Source organism: Metopolophium dirhodum, chromosome 1 (genome assembly GCF_019925205.1).
Source record: "Metopolophium dirhodum isolate CAU chromosome 1, ASM1992520v1, whole genome shotgun sequence".
Taxonomy (NCBI): domain Eukaryota; kingdom Metazoa; phylum Arthropoda; class Insecta; order Hemiptera; family Aphididae; genus Metopolophium; species Metopolophium dirhodum.
In genome coordinates this window covers 111,964,348-111,988,457 of record NC_083560.1, presented here as the reverse complement: position 1 = coordinate 111,988,457, position 24,110 = coordinate 111,964,348, and the positions used below count along the sequence as shown (strand labels likewise).

The 24,110-nt window shown below is 30.3% G+C and overlaps 4 protein-coding genes and 1 pseudogene across 7 annotated transcripts in view; 4 read left to right on the top strand and 1 right to left on the bottom strand.

Moving 5' to 3' along the window:
* LOC132936569 (LIM/homeobox protein Lhx3) overlaps positions 1-8,163 on the top strand; it is a 47,716-nt gene extending 39,553 nt beyond the window's left edge. For 2 of the 4 annotated variants that reach the window (XR_009663480.1, XR_009663482.1), the window contains exons 2-8: positions 487-661; positions 2,171-2,373; positions 2,490-2,673; positions 3,897-4,042; positions 4,106-4,294; positions 7,400-7,606; positions 7,739-8,163. Coding sequence is in view for 1 of the 4 variants with exons in the window: in XM_061003312.1 (XP_060859295.1) it covers positions 487-661; positions 2,171-2,373; positions 2,490-2,673; positions 3,897-4,042; positions 4,106-4,294; positions 7,400-7,512 (1,010 nt within the window). In the remaining 3 variants the exon portion in view is untranslated. Of the gene's footprint in view, positions 1-486; positions 662-2,170; positions 2,374-2,489; positions 2,674-3,896; positions 4,043-4,105; positions 4,295-7,399 lie in introns of all 4 variants that reach the window. The other 2 variants (XR_009663481.1, XM_061003312.1) reach the window with 2 other exon arrangements.
* Positions 8,164-12,862: 4,699 nt separating this feature from the next.
* On the top strand, positions 12,863-16,122 carry LOC132950796 (protein FAM200A-like). The gene is made up of 3 exons (XM_061022368.1): positions 12,863-13,505; positions 14,282-15,372; positions 15,544-16,122. The coding sequence occupies exons 1-3, from the start codon at positions 12,863-12,865 to the stop codon at positions 16,120-16,122; spliced, it is 2,313 nt and encodes a 770-aa protein (XP_060878351.1).
* A 244-nt stretch (positions 16,123-16,366) lies between these two features.
* Positions 16,367-20,033, bottom strand: LOC132950790 (uncharacterized). Its single transcript, XM_061022355.1, has 2 exons — positions 19,977-20,033; positions 16,367-19,864 (listed from the first exon to the last, which is right to left on the bottom strand). The coding sequence occupies exons 1-2, from the start codon at positions 20,031-20,033 to the stop codon at positions 16,367-16,369; spliced, it is 3,555 nt and encodes a 1,184-aa protein (XP_060878338.1).
* An 85-nt stretch (positions 20,034-20,118) lies between these two features.
* LOC132950781 (uncharacterized) lies at positions 20,119-20,917 on the top strand (annotated as a pseudogene).
* A 278-nt stretch (positions 20,918-21,195) lies between these two features.
* Positions 21,196-22,100, top strand: LOC132937395 (uncharacterized). Its single transcript, XM_061004212.1, has 2 exons — positions 21,196-21,538; positions 21,609-22,100. Exons 1-2 carry the CDS (start codon positions 21,410-21,412, stop codon positions 22,098-22,100), a joined length of 621 nt encoding a protein of 206 aa, XP_060860195.1. The 5' UTR covers positions 21,196-21,409.
* Positions 22,101-24,110: the final 2,010 nt, after the last annotated feature.

Sequence of the window (24,110 nt, the reverse complement as noted above, 5' to 3'; positions counted from 1 at the left end):
ACTTTTATTATTAATTATTTTTATATAATCGTAATGACACAATATAATAGCCCTATCCTAGGTTGGAAACTTAGCAACACTAACAAATTTGCCAAGGTATGGTATTTTCGATAATTACCGAAAATACCGTATAACCGGTAGTACTGTAGATACCGGTAATAAACAAATACCGGATACCGGGATCAAAATTTGAAATATCACCAGCCCTAGTATGAGGTATCATAGAGACATCACCTATGAACAAGTCCAATATTTTAGTCAACAATAAAATATATTTCAATCTAGAGTTTAAAAAAACATTATTTTTTAATAACAATAATTGTATAGAACTATTCATCTAAAATCTTTATGATTATAAGTTCATGACATTATTATTATATATAAAACTTTTTATTAATTTACAAATGTATTACCTGTGTATTACTTGTGGATTGTAGAATGTGTGTAAACTGTGTTAGTAATCTATTTATTCTAATTTTTTTACAGCTAGTATACCAAAGTGTGGTGGCTGTCAAGAATTAATACTAGACAGATTTATATTAAAAGTATTGGAACGTACTTGGCACGCTCGCTGTTTAAAGTGTAACGAGTGTGGAGCTACACTAGTCGACAAGTGTTTTGCTAGAAACGGAATGCTGTTCTGTAAAGACGACTTTTTTAAGTGAGTACAGTTTATATAAGCGATAAAATTATTAGTATTAAATAATTCAAGTATCTAAGTATTAAGAAGAGAAATATTTACACAGCAATGAAATTAATTATACAATCGAACTTTTTTTTATATTATTACACATTTAGTCAATATTATTATAATATAATTAAATTTATTACCATTGTAAATATGTTTTTCACAGTACGAATATTTTCCTTTGCTCTTTTAGTTCGTTAAGATTGTTTGACTGTTGCATTATAGAATATTATAAATCGTACTACATTTTGAAAAAAATTACAAATTACCTAATTAGAAATTATTATTTCACTGAAAAATAACGTGCCTATATAAATAAGAAACTTATAGTAGTGTATAATATAATATATTATAATAATTTCTCACAACATTGATTAATTACAGTATATTAACACTACCCTCCCCACAGTAAAAACCGACTAAAAATAACCTTCAGACCTCAGTTGTCAAAGCCTTAACTCAAAAAAAATAAATATATAATTTATGTTAGTTGCAACAAAACTACGACTGATAACGAATTTATAAATTTGGTATCATTTTAAAATTGAAATATAACATAATAATATGCAAGAATTTAAATATATTTTGAAATATTTAATCAGAAATTTAAACTTGATATGGTAATTTTTTGTTTTCTTAGTAGCTTTTAATGTTTTTATAAATGTAGACAAAAGTAAAAATAAGTCGATGGCGAGCATTTCTAGCATTTTTTTGTAAAAAAGATTGGTGTTCCAGTAGATTTGTTTTAAATTAGCAATAGATGAAAATAAAGTTAATATTTCTAATTATATTCAATTTTTTTTTTAATTGTTTTTAATTCTGTGAGTATTAAGCAGAGTGGTTAAACATTTTAAATTAACTAATAAAAATTTTTCAGAACAATGCAGTTGCTTTCCATTTTTTTGTTCAAAGTCAAAGGATTAACTGATGCTTACTATAATCTAATACTTATAAAGTTTTCTCTAATTTTAGAAGAAAGATAGTTATTAGTTATCACAAGAGCCCGGAACTTCATTACCTAAAAATATTGAAAAAATGCACGAAAAAAAATACATAAATACCTGTAATGGTCTAAACAAATAGCGTTAAAATGTTTTATTTTATTTAACAAGAGTTAAAAATGCATCAATACCATCGAAAAATTATTTGAAAAAATTACTTACACAAAAATGCAATTATAGAAACCCACAAAAAGTTTAAAAATGCATAAAATGTACCAAAATTGATAAAAAAAATTACATTTCAACCAAGAAATACCGAATAAATTAAATTTTCACCATTGAATTCTGCTTGACATAAGTCGAATTTCGATAAAGACAAGCCTCGAATGTTAGGATTAGAAAAAAATATGCAATTCATCAAGTTCCGGGCGGGCCATAGTTATCACCTATTATTAATAAAAACTTGTATTATTAAATACATTTTTTAAAAAGAATTATTTAAAAAAATATTGGTTAGAGACTAATTTTTGGTGTTTGCCAGAAGGTACGGGACAAAATGCGCCGGTTGCGATTTGGGAATCCCGCCCACGCAAATAGTTCGGAGGGCACAAGATCTCGTCTACCACTTACAATGTTTTGCATGTGTCATGTGTGGTCGTACATTGAACACTGGTGATGAATTTTATCTTATGGAGGATCGGAAATTAGTGTGCAAACCTGATTACGAAGCAGCAAAAACTAAAGGTCTGTTTCAAACTGCATACGATTTCTAGCCTTTTTACGGTGTTCCAAAATATTGGAAAAATGTGTGGTTTATTTATTATGATAGATAAGCTTTTAATAATAAAGGATATTTTTAGAGGGTGGATGCCTGGATGGCGATCAACCAAATAAACGTCCAAGAACGACTATTACAGCTAAGCAGTTGGAGACATTAAAAATGGCTTATAACAATAGTCCAAAACCAGCTAGACATGTTAGAGAGCAACTAAGTCAAGATACTGGATTAGACATGAGGGTAGTCCAAGTTTGGTTTCAAAACAGGTGAATAATGATACCAAAATTATATTATTTCAGTTTGTTATATTTATACCAAAAGATTAATTGTATTTAACATTGCTATATTATTATTTCATGAACATTTTATTTTAAAACTTCTTATATACATATATACTTATATACTTATATATATATATATATTATGCGTATATTCTAATATCTCATTGTATTTCACATTTCTACTCCCACAAATTTAAAATATTTAGTTAGAAAGCTGCGTGTTTAACGTACAATAGTTAACGAAAAAATTAATAAAATAATTTCTAGAATAGAAATTGAAGAATATTCACTAGGTACTTCAACTACTTGAAAATTAAAAACAAATCATTCTTATAATTTTAACTTTAGGAAGATAGCAATTTTTTCATCAAGTATATCATTTCTAAGAAGATATAATATTATCAAGTTTAAAAATAAATTTAATATTTATTGTTAATTGGAACATTTAAAAGAAGACATCTGGTTCCTCGTCGCTAGTTATTAGCTCTAAATTATTTTCACTTAAAAATTGCCATTATCTGAATGTATCAAATTGTATCGACACTCGTTTGTTACAATTATGTTATTATGCGCTTAATTAATTGAACAAAACATAGTAACATGCTACAAGCATACCTATCTATTAACTAATTAACAGTTATAAACTTAACAGGATACAGTATAATTTAAACTTAAATAAACTGTACATTTTTTAAAAGTACCTATACCTAATACCTTTTAACAATGTAATTTCTGTAATCCGTAAAATGAAAATTTAAAACAAGTACGGATAATAGACATACTATTGGAATGTAATATTTATTTAATATTTAAGTTGAAATGTACCTGCCTACCTATCTGATTAAAAGTTGTATAACTAAATATTTAACACTGTTTTTTTCAGAATAATGTTACATGTAGCGGGTATTTAATAGCGTATTTTTGTACAGTTGTCTTTTTTATTTTTAATAAGTAGGTAGGTAGATATTTGCGAGCTTAAAGAATCATCGGATTATTTTTTTAACAATGCTACATAAGACCTTAATTTTTATTGTAATAGTGATGAAAACTGAGTTGGTAAAATGAAAATCATAATTAAGTACCTATTTATTTGAAAATAAAGAAATGTTAACATAATTAATATATAAAATTGTTATAAACATAATTTTATGAATATTTTTTAAAATGTTTGTATTATATTTTGACAAATTGTTATTATTGCATTTTAGACGTGCAAAAGAAAAAAGGCTTAAAAAAGACGCTGGAAGATCACGCTGGAGCCAATATTTCAGAACAATGAAAGGTTCAATATCGCCTCGAAACGACAAAGACGACCTTAAGGTTGACCTTGATTCGAACTTCAGTCATTCACACGGTAAATTTATAAAAAATAAATTTCAAATGAAATTTTTTCAACTATTTATCTTACTTTGTTTAGACTTAGAAAGCAATGACAGTTATGGTACAAGCACATTAACTATTGACCAAGAACACAGCTCTCCATTACCTGGAAGTCATCACCATAAGTTTTTGCCCGGAAACTCTTCACCATCATCACATCAATACATGTCATCACCCACACAACACGTTACCACGTTTACAGCAGATAATGGTTACATCACAGTAGGCAAGTTATAAAATACATATATTTTCACTGTAAATGTACATAGGTCATAGGTGCATTTGTATTTATTCTAATAGACACGGCTGGAAAGCACAGACTTAAATGAATCAATTACAAAACAATGATAGTGATTTAAGCGAAGTTAAAATTCGAAGTGTGTTAAATAGACAATAGATAACGGTTGTATCTAAAATAAAAAAATAACTATTAAAACATGAAAAGTTAGGTAGGTAATTAATAGTTAATTTAATTGTATTACAGTAGGTAATTTTCTTTAGTTTTGAGATTTGTATTTATGAGGTACGTTATAATTGTGTGCCATTGGTCGTTAAGTATACGGACTACATTACAAGAATAAGTATGACAAAATAATAAATCTATTTTTTTATGAGAAAACCAAACACGGAAGACCGCCCTCTTTCAATCAGGGCCAAAAAATATCACAGATTAAAAGGTTATAGGCTGAGCATCCGTTTCCAACCCTTGTAGTATAGGTAGTTAATAATTAAGTTTTTTTAACGTTTTTTGAAAAATACATATAATATGAAATATTTTGAACCCTAAACCATAATAAATTGTACAACTTTTAAAATGACGCATTCACACATATGCATTTATCAGTACATAAACCTATACTTAATCTAAAATGGCTAAACAACTATTATAGTAAATAATCTAATCATATAATTATTTTAAGTAAATTATGGAAACTTGATTAATATTGTAGATAACCTACCTAGTGAATACCATTAATTTTCTGTCTGTTTTTTTTTTACCAATGTGTCAATTAGTCATCCATGTTTCATAATTGATGATAGACTAAAATACTATCATATAAACGATCACGATTACCACAATATCATATATATCATATTATAGACCTTATACTAGTAGAGAGAGTATGGATGTAGTTCCGGCGGTCAAATGTGACTGGGCTGTTCGGGCGCGGGGTGTTACCGAATTACAAGCCGCATGCGCACTAGATGATACAATAAGCTGTGTATTATAACTAGGGGCCGGAATTATATCATTTTAAAATAGCCAAAATAAGATGCTCATATTCTCTTTAAAAGTTGAAAATATTCTTTCAATATTCTTTAAAATTTATAATAAAATATGCAAAAATATGTTTTTTTATAAAAATATTCTCTTGAACTAAAAATATGCATTTATATGCAAAATAATTAAGCAAATAATACAATAACCTGATATAAATAGGTACATAATAATAAATAATACATGTTAAGAAAAGTTTGATTAAATTATTAATAATAATATTTAATATTCAATTATTTAAAATTGTTGTCACTATTACTTATCACTATTTTCGGACATATAATTTATATTATTTACGTCACTGCAACAAAAAATATCGACCAACTATAAAAATTAATCGATATATTCTCTAACATTCTTTTATCTTGAAATATTCCCAAATATGCAAAAAAAAAACTTTTGCATTAATTCACCTGCTTTATGATTTGTTTAGATTTTGAACCCCCGTCTGACTGCATAGCCTCAAAAAAAATGCAAAAAAATATAATTCCGGCCCCTAATTTTAACTGTATATAATATAATATATATATATATATATCACGATAACGCAAATTTCCAAGGACGCATTACCCAACCCCGCCGTCTTTATATGGTCCGTCTACTAATATAAGGTCTATGTATAAATATTAGATTTTATCACTCAATCTGTCATTAATCTAATATACCGGATTTAGCTTATTACCTAATGTTTTTATAATAATAAATACTGTCCATTATATTGATACAGAGGATACCGAACGGGTATTTAATATGTTACACATTAATTATTCAACTTAGATGAAGTGTGTATATCCTATACATAAGAACACGTAATTTTACCATCTATAAAATGGGTTATGGTTCTAAACTATAGGTGAAACTAATGGTCAGGCTAGTCAAACCAAATCCTCACCTAATTCCGAGTAGGTAGGTTTTCCTAAGTAAATATATAAAAATGAGAGACAAGAATGTGGTATTTTAGGTAATTAAAAAAAAAATGAATATCTGTAAGGTAACGCAAGGTACATTTTTCATTCTATTTTGAATAGGTAAAACCTACTCTTTAATATACATTCGGATTTTGGTCTTGTGACATTTGAAAAAAAGAAAGAATTTTTTGGGTTAAGGACTATTTTGATATATTTTGGCCTAATCTAGTAATAATGTCAATATAGTGTAGGTACCTATGTTGTTAATATTGCATATATTTTACAAACAACGTAAAAAACATAAATAATTCTTCCGCTACGTTGTGTGTCATGTCGTGTTCGTGTCATTCAAATCGCATTTCGATTGGACGTTATTTTTTGGTATTGCTTAATAACCTAATTAGAACAGTACACCGATAATTTATTACAAAAATCTCCATATAATTTTAGCCAACAAATAAAATTTTATTGACATTCATGGATAAAAAAACTAAAAATGTCTGTAAACAGTTTAAAACAAATCAAAATATTTTGAAAATTTCATGGTGTATAGAAAATGCTAATATGAACATTCAATAAAAATGTCGTGTATCTACAGTTATTTGTTTTTGAATAACAACAAAATAACAATAATGGTAATTTGTTTTAGATTTACACCGAATTTGCGTAAAAATTCCCGTTTTTCCTTAATTTTTATTTTATTTTTCCCAGCGCTTTTGAAAACTATTTAAAATTTTACCTCCCGAATGTACCAAGTAAATTTACTTTCCCATTGAACAACATTTTTTCTTTCGAAGCAGTTTTACTGCTCCAAACAGTAATAACAGACATAACAATTAAAAATAAAAAAACACACATTATTGTAAAATCAATACATTCAGAATCTAAAATGTGTGTAATATAAAATATTTATTTGTCATTCAAATATAGTAGTGAACACTATTTCTTCAGATGTGGAAATATAACTCGATGTATGATTAAGCATGGGTTGGTATTATTTTTAGAGGGCACGGCATTTCCTATATGTCAGTTATTGGAATTTTACATCACTGTTTAAATATAATCGTAATTGAAATATATCTGTAATTTTATAGTTACTAACTATAAATGGTTCAAAAACTAAATATCATATTATTTTCATTAGGTCCTGCGCATTCTGCGCCATCAGAACTAAGCGACAACAGTAGCACACATGGTTTTGCAGATTTCCCACCAAGTCCAGATTCATGGCTGGGAGAAACACCGCACAGATATTAAAAATACATTATCATTTACAAAATAATGTATTACGAAGTACAAATCAAAAATGTTCTTTTAACCTACCAAGGGCTATAACAAACATACTGACTGGGTGAGAGCATTGTAATTTTATATTTGTTATTAATTATTTGTGATGTTCTATTCATTTACCTATTACATAATAGTTTCATTTTATTGATGTGTTTTAACTTTGATTCCTATATTTTCCATTATTTTGTTTCAGGAGAACCAAGTTTTTAAAATGTTTAATGATTATTTTATTTCCTGTGTTTGTGTGACATGTGTATCATTAGTTCGCGCAACAGTTTTTATGGTATTTCATTAGGTATTCGCCAAGAATCGTGTTTAGATGTAGATATTTTTTTCTTTTTGATCTCGAATTTATATTCATTTAAATGTTATCTTTAAATAAATCAAAATAATTTTTGCAGGCTATGTAATTTTGTTGTTTCAACTTAAAATACGTTGCCATAAATAAAATTATACATGTGTACATACTATAATAAGGTTACATTGTATCATTGTATATTAAGTATTACCCTTTGGAAGACTAAGTTATGTAATTAATATTATTATATCTTAAAATATTCATCGTGTATGAAATGTAATGTAAAATAAGCTTTAATAAATGTATCGTTAATAAACAACTGTTTGAAATTGCCTTAATATTTATATACTGTACATACCATTTAAATACATTAAAATGTACCTAGTTAGTTTATTAGTTATTACCTACAGTGGTCAAAGTGGCTCAAAATAAATGGAGGGATGCCTTTCATTTATATAGTTATCATATATGGCTTAAATAGTCTACATATTTGGGGACGGGGTGAGTTAAGCTCCTAAGACTTTTTTTTATGATACAATTTTATTTATATAGTAGGTACCTACCTACTTAAAATGTTTGTTTTAGTTTCAAGTTTTATTTACGCATATAACTATAAAAATACATACCTACCTACAATTAAATATATTTTTCAGTATTTAAAACATTACTAATTTTTACATATATGATGTATAATATACATAATATTACTACATGCTTAAAGCATTTATGTACTGCTAACTATTTTATTATATTGAAATAAATTGAACGCACTATTATTCTACATTAGGATTTATTATACATCTCACTAACTATTTAAACATACCTATTAGATTACATTACATAATAAAAGGTTGTAGGTCACCTAGTAAAAATAAAAACCTTGGACAGTTTTTACTATTACAGGTAAAATAAAATGTATCACATATATTCATACATATATACATTTTACATAATTTGTTATCACAAAAAACATTAATTTTTTTTGTTTTTCTAGGCACTTTTGAAAACTTTTCCTGGGGAAAAGTGAATCTAGTTAGTGCATATATATTTTATATCAAAATGCATAATATCACAAATTACTCTTTACAGTGTTCGAATCTGTATTTTAAAAACGGTAAAATAAGCTCAGGATAATAATTAATAAGAGAGACGGGTAATTCGATTACGGTTCACGTTTATTAGGTTAACATTTCTAACTTTTAAGTCATGGATGGTTGTAATATAGAATAAAATGAACGGTAGATATATGCACGCACACGACAACAGGTAACAGGTGGTATAAATATTAAATAGAAATACAAAAGACTTTACAAATAATTAATAACGTGGTTTTGGTGGCGGTTGACTGGACACGGTGACAATAACGGTATAATCACCGGTCATTGCAAAATTTAAACTTGTGTGGTCACTGCCGGGGACTTTGTGGACGGTGGTCGGTGACAAGAACGGTGTAAAATCTAAAAATATATAAGCAGTTATTTTTTACAGACATTTTAAGTTCAAATTTGCATCAGTTATTTTGTTGTAATTAAATTAAAAAATATTATTCGTGGGTATAATATGAAACTTTTATGCAATATTTTATACACGCAATGACATTTTCAAATGTTATTTTTTTTGCTAAAAATGAATTTTACTTATTTTTTTTTTTTTATTACAAAATAAGTCTCGGCAGTGGTGGCTATTGGCTGACTTACCCACACAGCATTTGTCAATCAAAACAATTGTATAAATATTAAATTTGAATTGGATTTAAAATATTTAAATTTAAAAACTGGTAAATTATTAATAACATATTTTATTTTTGACTTTTTAATCAAAATATTGTATAGTTACGAATAAATATTGGTTTAATAATATTTAATTTTTAAATATCATTAAAAATTGAATAAATCTTAAAATTTAACATTTAATTTACATGGCAAAATAAAAATTTATTTTTGGTTTAAAATCCATTATTTATTCATTCTTTAATATAGATATTTTATATTTATTTTCTATTCGTTTAAAAAAATATATTTTATTTCCAATGACAATTTCCAATTAAATGTATCTTATAATGTAACATTAAATAACTAAACTATATTAATATTTATTTTTTGTTAATACTTATAATTTATTCAATATTTATAATTATTTTTTATTTTTATTTTTTATTCATCAAATAAAATATATATTATTTTCAATGGAAATTTCAAATTATTAAATGCTGCGACTTAAAACGTAACATGAAATAATTAATATACTACAAAAATATGTATTTAATCTTTACAATGTACCTATATTATTTATTTTAATCTGGATTAATAATAAGATTTTAATAATAGTATACTGCAATATTGCGCTTAGCAGATGTATAGTTGACAATAAAATAATAGTTGTTCATATAGTAAACCAATGAAATCATTTAATGAGTATTTTGCTACAATTAATTGGTGTTTACAAATTTATCCAAGATTTTATTAAATCTGATCATCAAATGGAATATGGAATAACTTTGATATATATTTTTTACTAATTCTGTTAGTAAAAATGAAGCTCTCGTGTTGTAATAATAAATTAAAAGAAGAATTAGCGGTGTCGGCCTGGCACACAAAAGGCCCATGGATCAGTTTTTTTTAAGGGGTCCCATCATGAAATACAAAATTTACTTGACATTTTGGGGAAAAAATGCCCACCACCATTTTTCCTTTAAAAATACATTTATTCAAATTATGATTTATAGAATTTTTAAGTAGGTATACCTAAAGACAATAATATATTATTTAAATTCCTGATACTTTTTGTACTAATAATATTAGATTGTATCTGTGGCTATAATATGAACTTCTATTTTTCAAATGAGAATCTCCTTTTGTACTGCAATTATTTAGCAGATAATGTAGTTCTTGTGAATGTAGATAAGTATCTAAATGTACATAACAATGCGGCTAAGTGGATTTCTCTCTGCTGTACAGTAGATTACTAGTGGGTCAATGAATAATGGATTGTATTAAACTAATTGTACAATGGGTACGCTAAAAAAATCGGAGGGGCCCCGGCCGACACTGATAATAAGCAATAGATTTTGACAAACTACATCAGTAAAACTTTTATTATAGATCCAATGATTTATTATATATAATATAGGTATATCCATAACACAAGTTTAAAAGGAGTAGGTAGGTATAATATTTCCATCACAGTTTAAAACAATAACTATATATAGGTATTGTTAAACTATACTTATTAAAATTGGGAATAAACAAATATTAAATAATTACAAACCAAAACCGTTGGTCAGTAATTTTGCAAAGATCCTGCTAAAAAAAGATCTAACACCAAGTAGTGTTTAAACATTTTTAGAAATAGTAATAAGCTGTGCTTTTGAAAAATCAATATGGTTTCAGACCAAAATTAGGATGATGCTTTACTATACACGGCATCAAAATATATATATTTATGATAGGTACACTTGATAATAATAGCTGCTTAAAAATAAAAATACTGTCGTATTTCTAGATTTTGTAAAAGTATTTGATATAGATACCTAGGAACTGGCAGTGGATCATTAAGAATTAATAAATATAATTATGTCTGGGTTTGGAATTATTTAGGAATGTTTTAAATGGTGGTTTTCATAATTATAACTATTAGGATGGTAGAATTCAGAAGGTTACGGTAAACGGGATAGTATAATAGGTTGTGATAAGAAAATAAATTTGTGTTACCTATATGCTATATAAGTATGTATTATAATTTATAACTATACAAGGAACTAAGGAAGTTTACTATTGGTCCAGATCTTTATAAATATATTTATAATATACAAATTGATGGGACAATAATCACCTATACTGCTATACTGCAGATGATATGTGCGTTTTCTATTTTCGGATAATATCCATGGTTGAACTATAATTATTATAGCGCATACAAAAGCAATCTCTAAATTAAATTGTTAAATACAAATACTCAATTAAAAAAAAAGCAATAAAACATCTTAATATACAGCCTTCTCGATTTATAATTCTTCAATTTTTTCATTCAAAGATTTATTATAAGTTATAATAATGCAAATAACACAGTAAACGCAATGTATATTGTAATTTTATAGGGATTAGATATAAAAACCAAAAACAATTACATTGCACATCCTCACAGGACAGATTTAAAATATTTTATAAAAAATTTTACATGATAAGTATCTTGGCAACTAAATTATTATTCTGTGATAAGGAAAAATCGACGACCACACAGTATCATTGAACCGTGATAAAGAAAATAATATTATATGGTATAATATAGTTCAGTGCAGCTCACGATTTAAGATAGTACTATCTTAAATCGTGGTGCAGCAAGCAGGGTGCTGCAAGCTGTCTACCATTCAGCGCTAACTCTAGCGGACAAAATCGGTATCTTAAAGCGTATTTCCGTATTGGTAGAATTTCATAAGCCCTGTGTTTAAAAATAATTTTGTTGTTTTGTTTTGCGCAGACGAGTTCGGGATTTTACAAGTGTACAACACAGTAACGCGTTATCCACTATCGTTCATATCGCATTCGGTTTGATATTTCTAAAACATTAAACAGTATACTCCGAGTACACCATACATATTTTATACCACGTTATTGACTATTGTGTGTAACGGTCCATTTATTGGTACAGAGTGTCTAAAGTTTTGTTTTATTGTGTCCGTCGTCTGGTATCTGGTGAGTATTCCACTAAATAAGTTGTAATAGCTAGTAAAAACACGTGTTTTACATTATAAAGTAAATTGTATGCACAATACGCTATGAAGTAACGAAGCAAGTTTCATTGTTGTCTATAACACTGCGATCAGAACGCACTACTACACTATATACGTAAGTATACAAACGTAAGTATTTGTATTTTGTACCTATTGATTATTTTATAAATCATAACCAATGGTATTAGTAATACATTAATAACTATTGATAACTAACAGTAATTTATTTTGTGTGTGGTAATATATACTGCTTTTACTCACGTATCTATTATAGCTGGGCTTTTACTATAATGGCACAGTTAAATAAAAGCGATATTAGTAAATCTACCAAGCGCCGAAGATTTTTATTAGATAAAGAAACTTTAGATTTTTTTTCTAATACCCACATAAATTCTCAATCGCAATTACAACCTAGCACATCTCAAAATATTAATGATGATTTCCCTCGTGATTTACCTAAAGAAATTCTAAAATTACCAAAAGATGGTATTTATGATAGTATATTTTCAAATAATATGAGTTCTAATACGCAATTTTCTCAAATTCCTTACAATTATTTTCCAATCAATCACAGTATTGATGATGAATACAGTGATACTGAAAATATTTCATTAAGTACCAACTCTGATGATGATGATGGTCTTGATGATCATAATTATAATTATAGTACCACAGGTGTCATTAATAACTTGGATGGTAAAAATGAAGTTCTAAAAATATTAGCACAATGGGCAATTGCTCAAAATATTACTTTAACTGCATTTTCAGCTCTGTTGAAATTACTGAAAAATCATAGCTGTTTTAGTGATATCCCAGTTGATGCCAGAACAGTATTAAAGATAAATAATGTCCATCAAGGTAATGCAATTCAAGTGGTTTCCCCTGGGTTATATTACCATTTTGGAGTTGCTAATGGCTTGATAAATACGTTAGGTGAGTTTATAGGTAAGTTTGGAGATGTTATTCATATCATTGGTTCGAAGGACCAAAAATTGGAGAATTTCTGGGCTGATGTGTATTACATATTCTCCAGAATTCAAATGATTAATAATAAATTACATGTTTAATTAATGTAGTGGACTGTATTTTTTTTTATTTTATGATTTAATGTTGTTTCAATTAGAATAACACTTAACACACAACAACATGAATACATACTTATGGTGCACGTATGTGTACACTCATGGAATACGACTAACTTCATAATATTCGTTCTATCAAGACAAAAAAAAGGTTCGTCCGATAAGCGGCTATCGTAATAATACACATTATAACAATAATAATAATAAACTTGATGACAATAAAAATAATAGTAATAATTGGTTTTATAGATCAGGGGTTTTCAACCTGTGCGTCGCGGCTCCCAGGGGCGTCGCCGGTTATTATCAAGGGAGCCGCGTTCGCAATAGAAACTAAAAATAAAATTTCGGCGCACCAATACATATTACATGTTGCATGTGTGAGATAACCGTCGATAACCGTGTTTGCGATATCGAGTAATAGCATATTTCGATTACTATTTACAATTAGGTAGGTACTTAATGATTTGCCTCTAATATAATCTATCAGTTGTAAAACGCACACCGCTGTCGCCTGTCTGTTTTGTATTCAGTGTGTTATATGCGCTACGGCTACGTATATCGACCGATATTTATTACGATCTTTTTTTGTTCTGTGTTATTTGTTGTGTATTTTTTCTGTAATAATAGTAGTTATAACTATGGATAAGTTTTTGAATTCTAGTAGAAAACGTGATAATCCAGAAGTAATTTCAAATATTGAAGAGAAACAAAAAATCAGAAAATATGATGATAGTTATTTGAATTTCGGATTTACTAGCACTGTTGTTGCAAACATAGAACATCCCCAGTGTGTCGTTTGTTTGAAAGTAATGGCTGTAGAAAGTATGCTTCCAAATAAAATGAAACGCCATTTGGAGACAGTTCATGGAAATTTGGTGAACAAACCACGTGATTATTTCGTATCAAAATTAAAAGCTATGGCTCAACAAAAACATATTTTTACAAAACAAGCTACAATTCCTTCTAAAGCACTACTTTCTTCCTATAAAGTAGCTTGGCGAATAGCAAAGAGTAAAAAACCTCATACTATCGCAAAAAATCTAATTTTACCAGCCGCTATGGATATGGTGTCTATTATGATTGGGGATGCTGCTGCTAAACAACTTCAAAATGTGCCATTATCAGATAATACTATTAGTCGTAGAATACAAGATATGGCTGAAGACATCAATGATCAATTAATTGAAAAACTAATAGGAAATGACTTCGCCATTCAACTGGATGAAGCAACTGACAGCCATAATGATGCCCATCTTATTTGTTATGTAAGGTTCGTAGTAAATGACGTGTTTCATGAAGATTTACTTTTTTGTAAAACTATTGTTGGTGAAACAAAAGCAGCAGATTTATTTAATATATTAGATTCTTTCATAATTGAAAACAACATTGTTTGGGACAGATGTTTTGGTGTTTGCACCGATGGAGCTCGCTCTATGGCAGGTTGTTATAATGGTTTACAAGCACTCGTTAAAAAAAAAGCCCCTAACGCTGTATGGACGCACTGTATTATTCACAGAGAAGCTCTCGCTTCAAAAATTATTAGTCCAAGTCTTAATGAAGTCTTGCTGTCTGTTATTGAAATAGTTAATTTCATCAAAACTCGACCTATAAAGTCCCGGTGTTTTAAAAAAATGTGTGAAGACATGGGAGCTGAGCATACCTCACTTTTGTATTATTGCAACTCCCGTTGGCTTTCACGAGGAAACGTGTTGAAAAGAGTATTTGAACTTCGAAAAGAACTACATTGTTTTCTTCTTGAACAAAAAAAATATTTTGAAAAATTTGAAAATGAAGTCTTTTTAATAAAATTATCATACTTCTGTGATATTTTTGAAAAACTCAATGTATTAAATGTATCTTTACAAGGTAATGAGACCCACATTTTGCAGTTAACTGAAAAAATTACTTCTTTTAAAAGAAAATTAGTCTTGTGGAAGAATAAAATGGATGAAGGTGCTTTAAATGACTGTTTTCCCACATTGTATATGTTCCTTCATGAAAATAATTTAAACTTGATAGAATCTATCAAATTAGTATTCATGGAACACTTATCACAACTTATTGTTCACTTCCAAAATTATTTTCCCGAGGACGATCAACAACGAAATTGGATTAAAGATCCTTTTACTACTGATCTACCGTCAGAATTAACAATTACTGAACAAGAACAACTGATAGACTTGTACTCAGATTCAGTATCAAAATCCAAATTTGTATCATTATCTTTACCAGAATTTTGGATAGCTATGAAGAAGCAATATCCGATCGTAGCCAATAAGGCTATCAGGACTTTAATTCCATTTGCTTCTTCATACTTATGTGAAACGGGTTTTTCGGCCTTAGCAGTTATCAAAAGTAAATACAGAGGAAAACTAAATACCGAAAAGGAAATGAGAATCGCACTATCAAAATTTACCCCACGATTTGATGATTTAATGCAACAAAAACAAGCACAGCCGTCCCATTAAAAATTAAAATTATTATTAATGTATTAATTTTTTAATTGTATGTAAAAAATAAATCTCAAAAAAATGTTTCCTATTATTAATACCTAATTACATGTATATCATTAACTAAAGTTAGATTAAAATTATTATAAGTAATGTAAATTTGTTTATTTTAAATGTTCGTATGGGAGCCGTATATTTTATTTCAAAATCAAAAGGAGCCGTGGACCCAAAAAGGTTGACAACCACTGTTATAGATAATAAATTACATACATTCAGGATTTACTAAACATGGTGCCGGGCCTGAAGGAGTGAGGACTTCAGGAGGAGAAGAAATTGGGAGTGGGCATAATTTTGTAAGGGAACGTTTGAGCAGTGAGTTTGTGGTTTGAATTGTGGCTACGCAAACCACTCCATCGTTGCCTGGGTGTAAGGTTTTTATACTACCCATTTTCCAGCTTAGTGGTGGAGAATTGTTGCCCATTATTAGTACAATGTCTCCCGGCTTTGGATTGGAGGTGTGGCTATTCCATTTTTGCCTGGTTTGGAGTGAATGTAAGTATTGCTGTGACCATGTTTTCCAGAAGTAATATATCATCAATTGCAAATGTTCCCATCGATTTTTTGGATGGTGTATCATTGTGTTAGGTCCGTAATTGGTTTCTGGTGGAGCTGTGATAGGTGCACCGATGAGAAAATGACCAGGTGTTAAGATTAATGGAGTACTTTCATCTGAAGAGATTGACGTTAGCGGTCTGGAGTTTAGACATGCTTCAACCCGTGCGAACAATGATTGTAGTTCTTCAACCGTTAATATAGTTAATCCAATAACGCGTTTGATTAGTGTCTTAGCTGATTTTATCGAAGCTTCCCAAATCCCTCCAAAGTGTGGGCTGACTGGAGGTATAAATTTCCACGTTATAATGTGATTGATTTCATTTTGAAATGTTGGAGTATGTGTGAATTTCATCATTTCGTTATGCGCACCGACAAAATTTCTACCGTTGTCACTATGGATTTCTGTGGGGCACCCTCTGCGACTAGAGAATCGGTTGAACGCAGCTATAAAAGCAGCTGTCGTCAAATCAGTGACCATTTCTAGATGTACTGCCTTTGTGGCAAAACAGATAAATAACGCTAGATACACTTTACGCGGTTGGATTTTGCGTCTCAATTGTTCCTTTGCAAAGTATGGTCCGGCGAAATCTATCCCAACAATTGTGAATGGACGTGACGGTGTTATACGTTGTGCTGGCAAGTTTCCCATGTATGGTGTATATGGCCGTGGGGTAACTTTTGCACACTTTATGCACTTTCGGTATGTTTGTTTTGCGATTGTCAATCCATTGATTGGCCAATAAGTTAACCGTATAACTGTTAGTATAGTTTGAGCACCACTGTGAAGCAACACTTTGTGATGATATTCAAATATGAGATTGCTTACATGCCCTTTCACTCGAAGAAGACCATCGCTGTCGAGGAAGGGATCGAGATGCCTTAGTGTACTTGTTTTCTTCACTTGGTGACCATTTTGTACGTCTTTGATTTCATTGCCATATCGTTCTCTTTGTACGAATTTAAGAATAGCCTTTGATGCATATTGGTATTCAAAGATCGTAATATATTTCGATTTCGAGCATTTGGTTTTGAAACGTAGACAAAATGCTACAATTCTTGTTAACTTCTCAAAGGAGGAATACTTGTGTAGCCATGACTGTTCTACTGGATTTTGTTGCGTAACTAATACAGTAGGTGCTTGATGCACGTGTAAGTTTGTCGGCCAGTGACCTGGTTCTTGTGAAAGCCATTCTGGTCCATGCCACCATAGATTTGATTCAATCAATTGACTAGGAAAGGCACCATGTGAAATTAAATCTGCTGGATTTTGTCTCGTATTAATATGATACCAGTTAGCGTGCTGTGCTAACTGTTGAATTTCTGTGATTCGGTTTGCTATATATGTTTCTTGTTGAGTAGGTGGTAATGCAATCCAACTAAGTGCCACTGTAGAGTCACTCCAAAAATGACACTGTTCTGGTGGGATCGCCAAATTTGTTCGGATTCGATTAGCAAGGCGTGCGAGCACTAACATACCACATAGCTCTAATCTTGGAATGGATATAGTTTTAAATGGAGAAACCCGAGCCTTTGAACATAATAATTGGACTTCGATCTTGCCATCATGCGTTTGGTGTCGGATATATAAACATGCACCATAGCCATTTTTGGATGCGTCACAAAATGCATGTATCTCAGCAATAGAACAATTGAACTGAGTATTTACATTTAGTATGTACCGAGGAGTTGATATGGTTTCTAGCTGACTCAATTGCTTGGTATAATGATTCCACTGTGATTCAAGTTCCTCTGGTATCGGTTCATCCCAAGAAAGTTTTAAGGCCCACATACTCTGCATAATGCTTTTTGCTTTTAGGACCACTGGTCCTAATAGTCCAAGTGGGTCGTACAGTTTTGCAATTTGTGATAATATGGTTCTTTTAGTTGGTTTTTTCGGGGTTTCAATATTTACTTTATACAGCAACTGATCACGCTTAGAATCCCATTGTACACCAAGAGTTTTGATTATATTATCATTTATAATTGGTTTATTTGTGTTGAGCTGACCAGCTGGTGAGAGACCCTGCAATATTGACGGATGATTTGAACACCATTTATTCAATTGAAACCCGCCTCTCACCAAGACGGCTATTAACCGATCTCTTGTAGCTAATAGCTCTTCATGTGAATTTCCCCCGGTGAGCAAATCGTCGACGTAAAAGTCGTTTAATAAAACCTGCCCCACGTCTGGCATATTTTTACTTTCATCTTTGGCTAGACTTCTAAGTGCTTTGATTGCTAGATATGGTGCTGATGCTGTACCATATGTTACTGTGGTTAATCTATATTCTTCAAGTTCATCTTTAGACGATTTCCTCCACAGTATTCTTTGCATGTCTTGATCATCTTTGTGAATTTTGATCATGCGATACATTTTTGTAATATCTGCTGATAAAACATATTTGAATGTTCGGAAACGAATTATTAAGTCAAACAAATCCTTTTGTAACGTCGGACCCACCATTAGTAAATCGTTTAGTGATAATGATGATGTTGTTTTAGCAGAACCATCAAATACAACTCTTAATTTGGTGGTTTGACTAGATTCTTGTGTGATATGATGGTGTGGTAGGAAGAATGATTTTGAATCCAGTTCTAGCTTTGGCACCTTCTCTATGTGGCCCATGTCATAGTACTCTTGGATAAACCTTTGATATTGGGCATTGATGTTAGGTTGTCGCTCGCGTTTCCTTTCATTGGACAAAAAGCGTTGAGTAGCCATTGCTCTAGACTGACCGAGCTTTCTGACATCATCACGAAATGGTAATCGCACAATGTATTTTCCATCTATATCACGTAATGTAGTTTTCTCGAACAAGTCTTCACATTGTTGTTCCTCGATGCTGTTTTTCCTTACCGCTGGCGTGAGCATGCCCTCTTCAGTTTGCCAAAACTGTGTAATTTGTTGATGCAGTTGGTCAATTGAATGACATGCTATTGGCCTGGGTTGCAATTCAGTAGGTACATTCCCACCTCCTGCAATTATCCAACCAAGACTTGTGGATTGTGCAACTAGACCGTTTTGTAGCTTCAATCGTTGATTGGATAATATATTATAAAATACATTTGCTCCAATTAATAGGTCAATTGGACCAGGTTTATCAAACGAAGGATCAGCTAGGGTAACATTTCGCGGCAAAGTGGCCTTTACACAAACAAAATCAAGACATTACAGATGTACTCTATTCTGATACAGAAAATGAACAAGATAGTGACGATGATAATTTTCACGGTGAAAATGTAGGAACTATACACACATTATACAATGTATGCTGTAAGACAGGATTAAATGATGTATTTCCTGCACTATACATAGCTCTAACACTACCAATATCAAGTGCTTCGCCAGAGAGAGCGTTTTCAAAATTAAAGCTGATCAAAACACGTCTTCGAAGTACTATGTGCGAAGATAGGCTTGAAGGACTGATGATAATGTCTTGTGAAAAGGATGTTCCTGTTGATCCAGACAACATTATAAATGAGATGGCATCATACAGTTCAGTCTTAACAAAACTGTTAATTTAATTTTATGATTTAATAATAGGCAATAAAATATAATTTGTTATCTATCGACTATCATTATAATTATTAATATTATTTGTTATATATTTATATATATATATATATATATTTTTTATTCAGCGAGATAATTGAGTCGCCAGTCGTTCGGGAAGCTAACCCTGACACTGTTATTTATTTAAGACGGTTGCTCCAAGAATATACACTTATAAATAATTCAGGCGAGAGGAAGAGGATATGGTCAGCACATGCGAGATCGGTTTCTCTACGGTGTAATGTAGAATTGAGAGTTTTGTGTATGTTGATGCGTGAAAGTCACTATGATCGATCGATTTCTGAAGATGAGGATATAGTAAGTTTAAACATACGAATATTCAAATATAGTAGATAATATGATTAGAAATACTAATATCAGATAATTTATTATAGATTCAATTATCGTTTCGTGTGTTATTGCAATTCATCTAGAACGATCCGTAGACATACTCAGTATTATATTATTATGCAGCTAGTTTACGGTTTCAAAAGAATAGCGATATTTGATTCAGATCGTATAAGAGAACAATTAGAAATGCAATGGACGATGAATGTGATGACCATTCTGAATGATGACCATTATTTAAATTTTGACTTTCACGCTACTCGTTTTATTCTACAAAGAATAAGAAACCTAAATTAAAAATTAACTAATAAATAATATTTTCCTTATTACCATACATCAGTTTATATTATTTCACAAAAACTATATGCTCACTATCTTTACTCACATAATATCTAATTTTACTTAGCATAATGTTTCTCCAAATATTTGAAAATATTTCAAAAAACCATAATTCTAACAAAGTAAATGTTTCACCCCTCCTTCACCATAAAATGTTTGAGATCAACGGAGAGTCGGTCGGTCGGTCGGTCGGTACCTTACCCATATAGCTATGATCGGACATTGTGTATCCAGTCTTTTGTCCGGTGTACACACATTTCGCGTTAACAGTTTTTGTCAACAGATTTTCAGATACGGATTTATCTACTTATATGAGATTTTTAATTACCATAGTAGGTATTTATTATATTTTATATTTTGTTATTGATAATCATTACCGGTAAAAGTGTGAGTATTTTGTTTTATATTATTCATAAGATATTTAAGAATTACACATAATCCGATTTTTAGATGTCAAATAATTCATCACCGAGTACTCCGACATATGAAGGAGATGAGTATAATCGACGTCTGGCCGAAATACCTAGCCAGTCTCCAGTTCTCTTCGACATGCAAGACATTTTCATATACGGTGAGATGGTAAGTTTTTTTTTTTTTTTGTTATTAAAAATAAAATAAATTTATTATTATTATTATTATTATTATTTAGACTCAAACCATAGATAGTGGTTACTCGAGTGACCAGAACACGCAGGTGGAAAATCATGACTGGCATAGAGAATTTTCCCCTCTTCAACCCCATGCAACACCCTCTCCACCACGACTATCACAGATGGAGAATCGTGTACGCACTTTGTCGCCGGTTCAGCCTGTCTTGTTGGAAGAAGCTTCGCCCGATATGTTCCCACCAACAACACCGAGAGCATACGTACTGAGGGTGAGAAACGATCTTTTTCCGGACTTAGATTCCCAGTCCTCAGTTTCGCCTAGCATGCTAGAACTTCCTCGGGCCATGGTACCCCCCGAATATAACTTGTTAATTGTCGGGGAAATTATGAACACGACGCGACATTCTGGTGAGCAATCACCGGAAATGGATTGGAGTGATGACGGAAATGACGAGGAGTTGAACCGTCATATGGAGGCATATGAAGATGATGAAAAGCTTAGCCGACACATGGATGAATATGACGGTTTTTGAGGGGGGTGTAATAACTAAATTATTTATTATTTTTTAAAAAATATATATATTTTTGTTTTAAAACCACACATTCTATAATTTATTTTTTCAAACTATATTAATATTGTTAATAGTAATTTTTAAAGTAGCAGATGGTCGCATTTCTTGGTATGTTAGCAACTAATTTTATATGGCTTCTTCGAGTAACCGACGAGGAAATATCTAGAGAGTCAATGGGAAGAAAATCTATTGTTATAGCAGGGTTGAAAATAAACCACTATTGTTGGTGACCACACACGTAGTTAGCATTAGTAACATAACAACTATTTTTTTTTCTAAAGAAAATGTTGATCAAAATAATTGAGTACATTACTTGTATCACGGATTTATCATAGCCAATGTCTAAATAATATTTTGGTAATACATGGCTTAAAATGTTACCACCACCACAAATGGTTATGCTCAACGGACGCATGACAAAACAAGTGACGATGTCCGCTCAGTGTGTTCCAGTTTCAGTGATCTGTTCCAATCTTTTGCAGGTTGACACATACATTTTAGTATTTTACGATCGCTCCGTGTTGTACTCTGTATTTCTCCGTGTTGTACTCTATATTTCTCCGTGTTGTACTCTGTATTTCTCCGTGTTGATTATATTTTAAATTTATTTAATTAGTATATTAATATACTTGATATATTTTTCAATAAATTGTCAAGCTTAATCATAAACAATAATATGGCGTATAATCGTAAAGATGTTTTGCTACGTCATAAAAAATCTCATAGCACAGATAAAATTATCTGCAACATGTGTAAATCATCGTTTGTTCGGACAGACAATTTATTACGTCACATTAAAAAGTTTCATGGTATGTACACGGTTTTGAATAATATTAATTATACATTTAGAATTTTTTTCTAACAATTATTAATTTATTTTACAAGGAGTTGATCATGTTCCTGCACGTCGTAGAGGTACTGATGTCGGAATTAATCCGCCAGCCATCGTTTCAAACGATCAAGCCACTCATGTTCGTACCGATTAGATTGAGATCGGACCACAGATCTTCGTACCTAACTCGGAAGCTGGACCATCTCATTAATCCAAAAACGAATCTCTATCAAACGTGCAAGACAACACAACAAATGAATTATGGTGTGATGACGGATATGATAATTTGTTTGCTATGATTGAAAACGACTATATTTGCGAGAATCAAGGTAAGATTAATTTTTTTAATTAAACGAGTGTAATAGTTTTTTTTATTAAAGCGTAAGACATACACCAAAATAAATAAAAGTTGTAGGTAGTATAACATAATAAAACAAAGCAATATATCCTCAGTTCAATTTTAAGGTAGTTTTTTTTTTATTTAGGTAAACGAGAATATAATGAAAATTCAGAAACATTGCTTAACAATAAACGTATGTGAATGATTAAGACTACGTGTTCAAAATTCGTAAAAACTAAGTCTGCATTTAGGGGGTTATGTATAGAATATTATAAGAAGAATATAGACAATATTATAGACACAAGGGAGTTTTTACAAATTTCAAAGCCTGGAGTTTTTGCAAGAAATTGTACAGCTAGGTTTAAAAATAGAAAAGCTGTTAAACACAAACCTAGAACTTATAATGAACGAAAATGAAAATAGATTACACCGCGATATCGCTGATCGAGGGACGTGTCCACTGTGTAAAGCTAAATTTAACAGCAACAATTTACCTGTAAGAGACCACAACCATTTAACTGGAAAATATAGAGGAACTACATGCAGTAAATGTAATTTATTAATGGTAAAACCTAATTTTGTACCATGTTTTTTTCATAACCTCTCGGGTTATGATTCACATTTTTTAGTTACACAGTTAGGTTTTGACAGCCAATCGATTACCGTAATACCAAACTCAGAAGAAAAATTTATTTCATTTACAAAATATATAACAAATAGATTTCAAATTCGATTCGTCGATACTTGTAGATTTATGGCTTCTAGTTTAGAAAAACTGGTTGGTAATTTAACTCAATGT

Excerpts from the sequence above, each read along its gene's own strand:
- LOC132950796 (XM_061022368.1), top strand. The coding sequence starts at position 12,863 with ATGGCACAGTTAAATAAAAGCGATATTAGTAAATCTACCAAGCGCCGA. Across the intron at positions 13,506-14,281 it reads TGGCTTGATAAATACGTTAG|TAGTTATAACTATGGATAAG; the intron begins GTGAGTTTATAG and ends CTGTAATAATAG. Across the intron at positions 15,373-15,543 it reads GAGGAAACGTGTTGAAAAGA|TTAACTGAAAAAATTACTTC; the intron begins GTATTTGAACTT and ends CACATTTTGCAG.
- LOC132950790 (XM_061022355.1), bottom strand. The coding sequence starts at position 20,033 with ATGTATAGTGCAGGAAATACATCATTTAATCCTGTCTTACAGCATACA. Across the intron at positions 19,865-19,976 it reads TACAGCATACATTGTATAAT|GCCACTTTGCCGCGAAATGT; the intron begins GTGTGTATAGTT and ends GTTTGTGTAAAG.
- LOC132937395 (XM_061004212.1), top strand. The coding sequence starts at position 21,410 with ATGTCAAATAATTCATCACCGAGTACTCCGACATATGAAGGAGATGAG. Across the intron at positions 21,539-21,608 it reads TTTTCATATACGGTGAGATG|ACTCAAACCATAGATAGTGG; the intron begins GTAAGTTTTTTT and ends ATTATTATTTAG.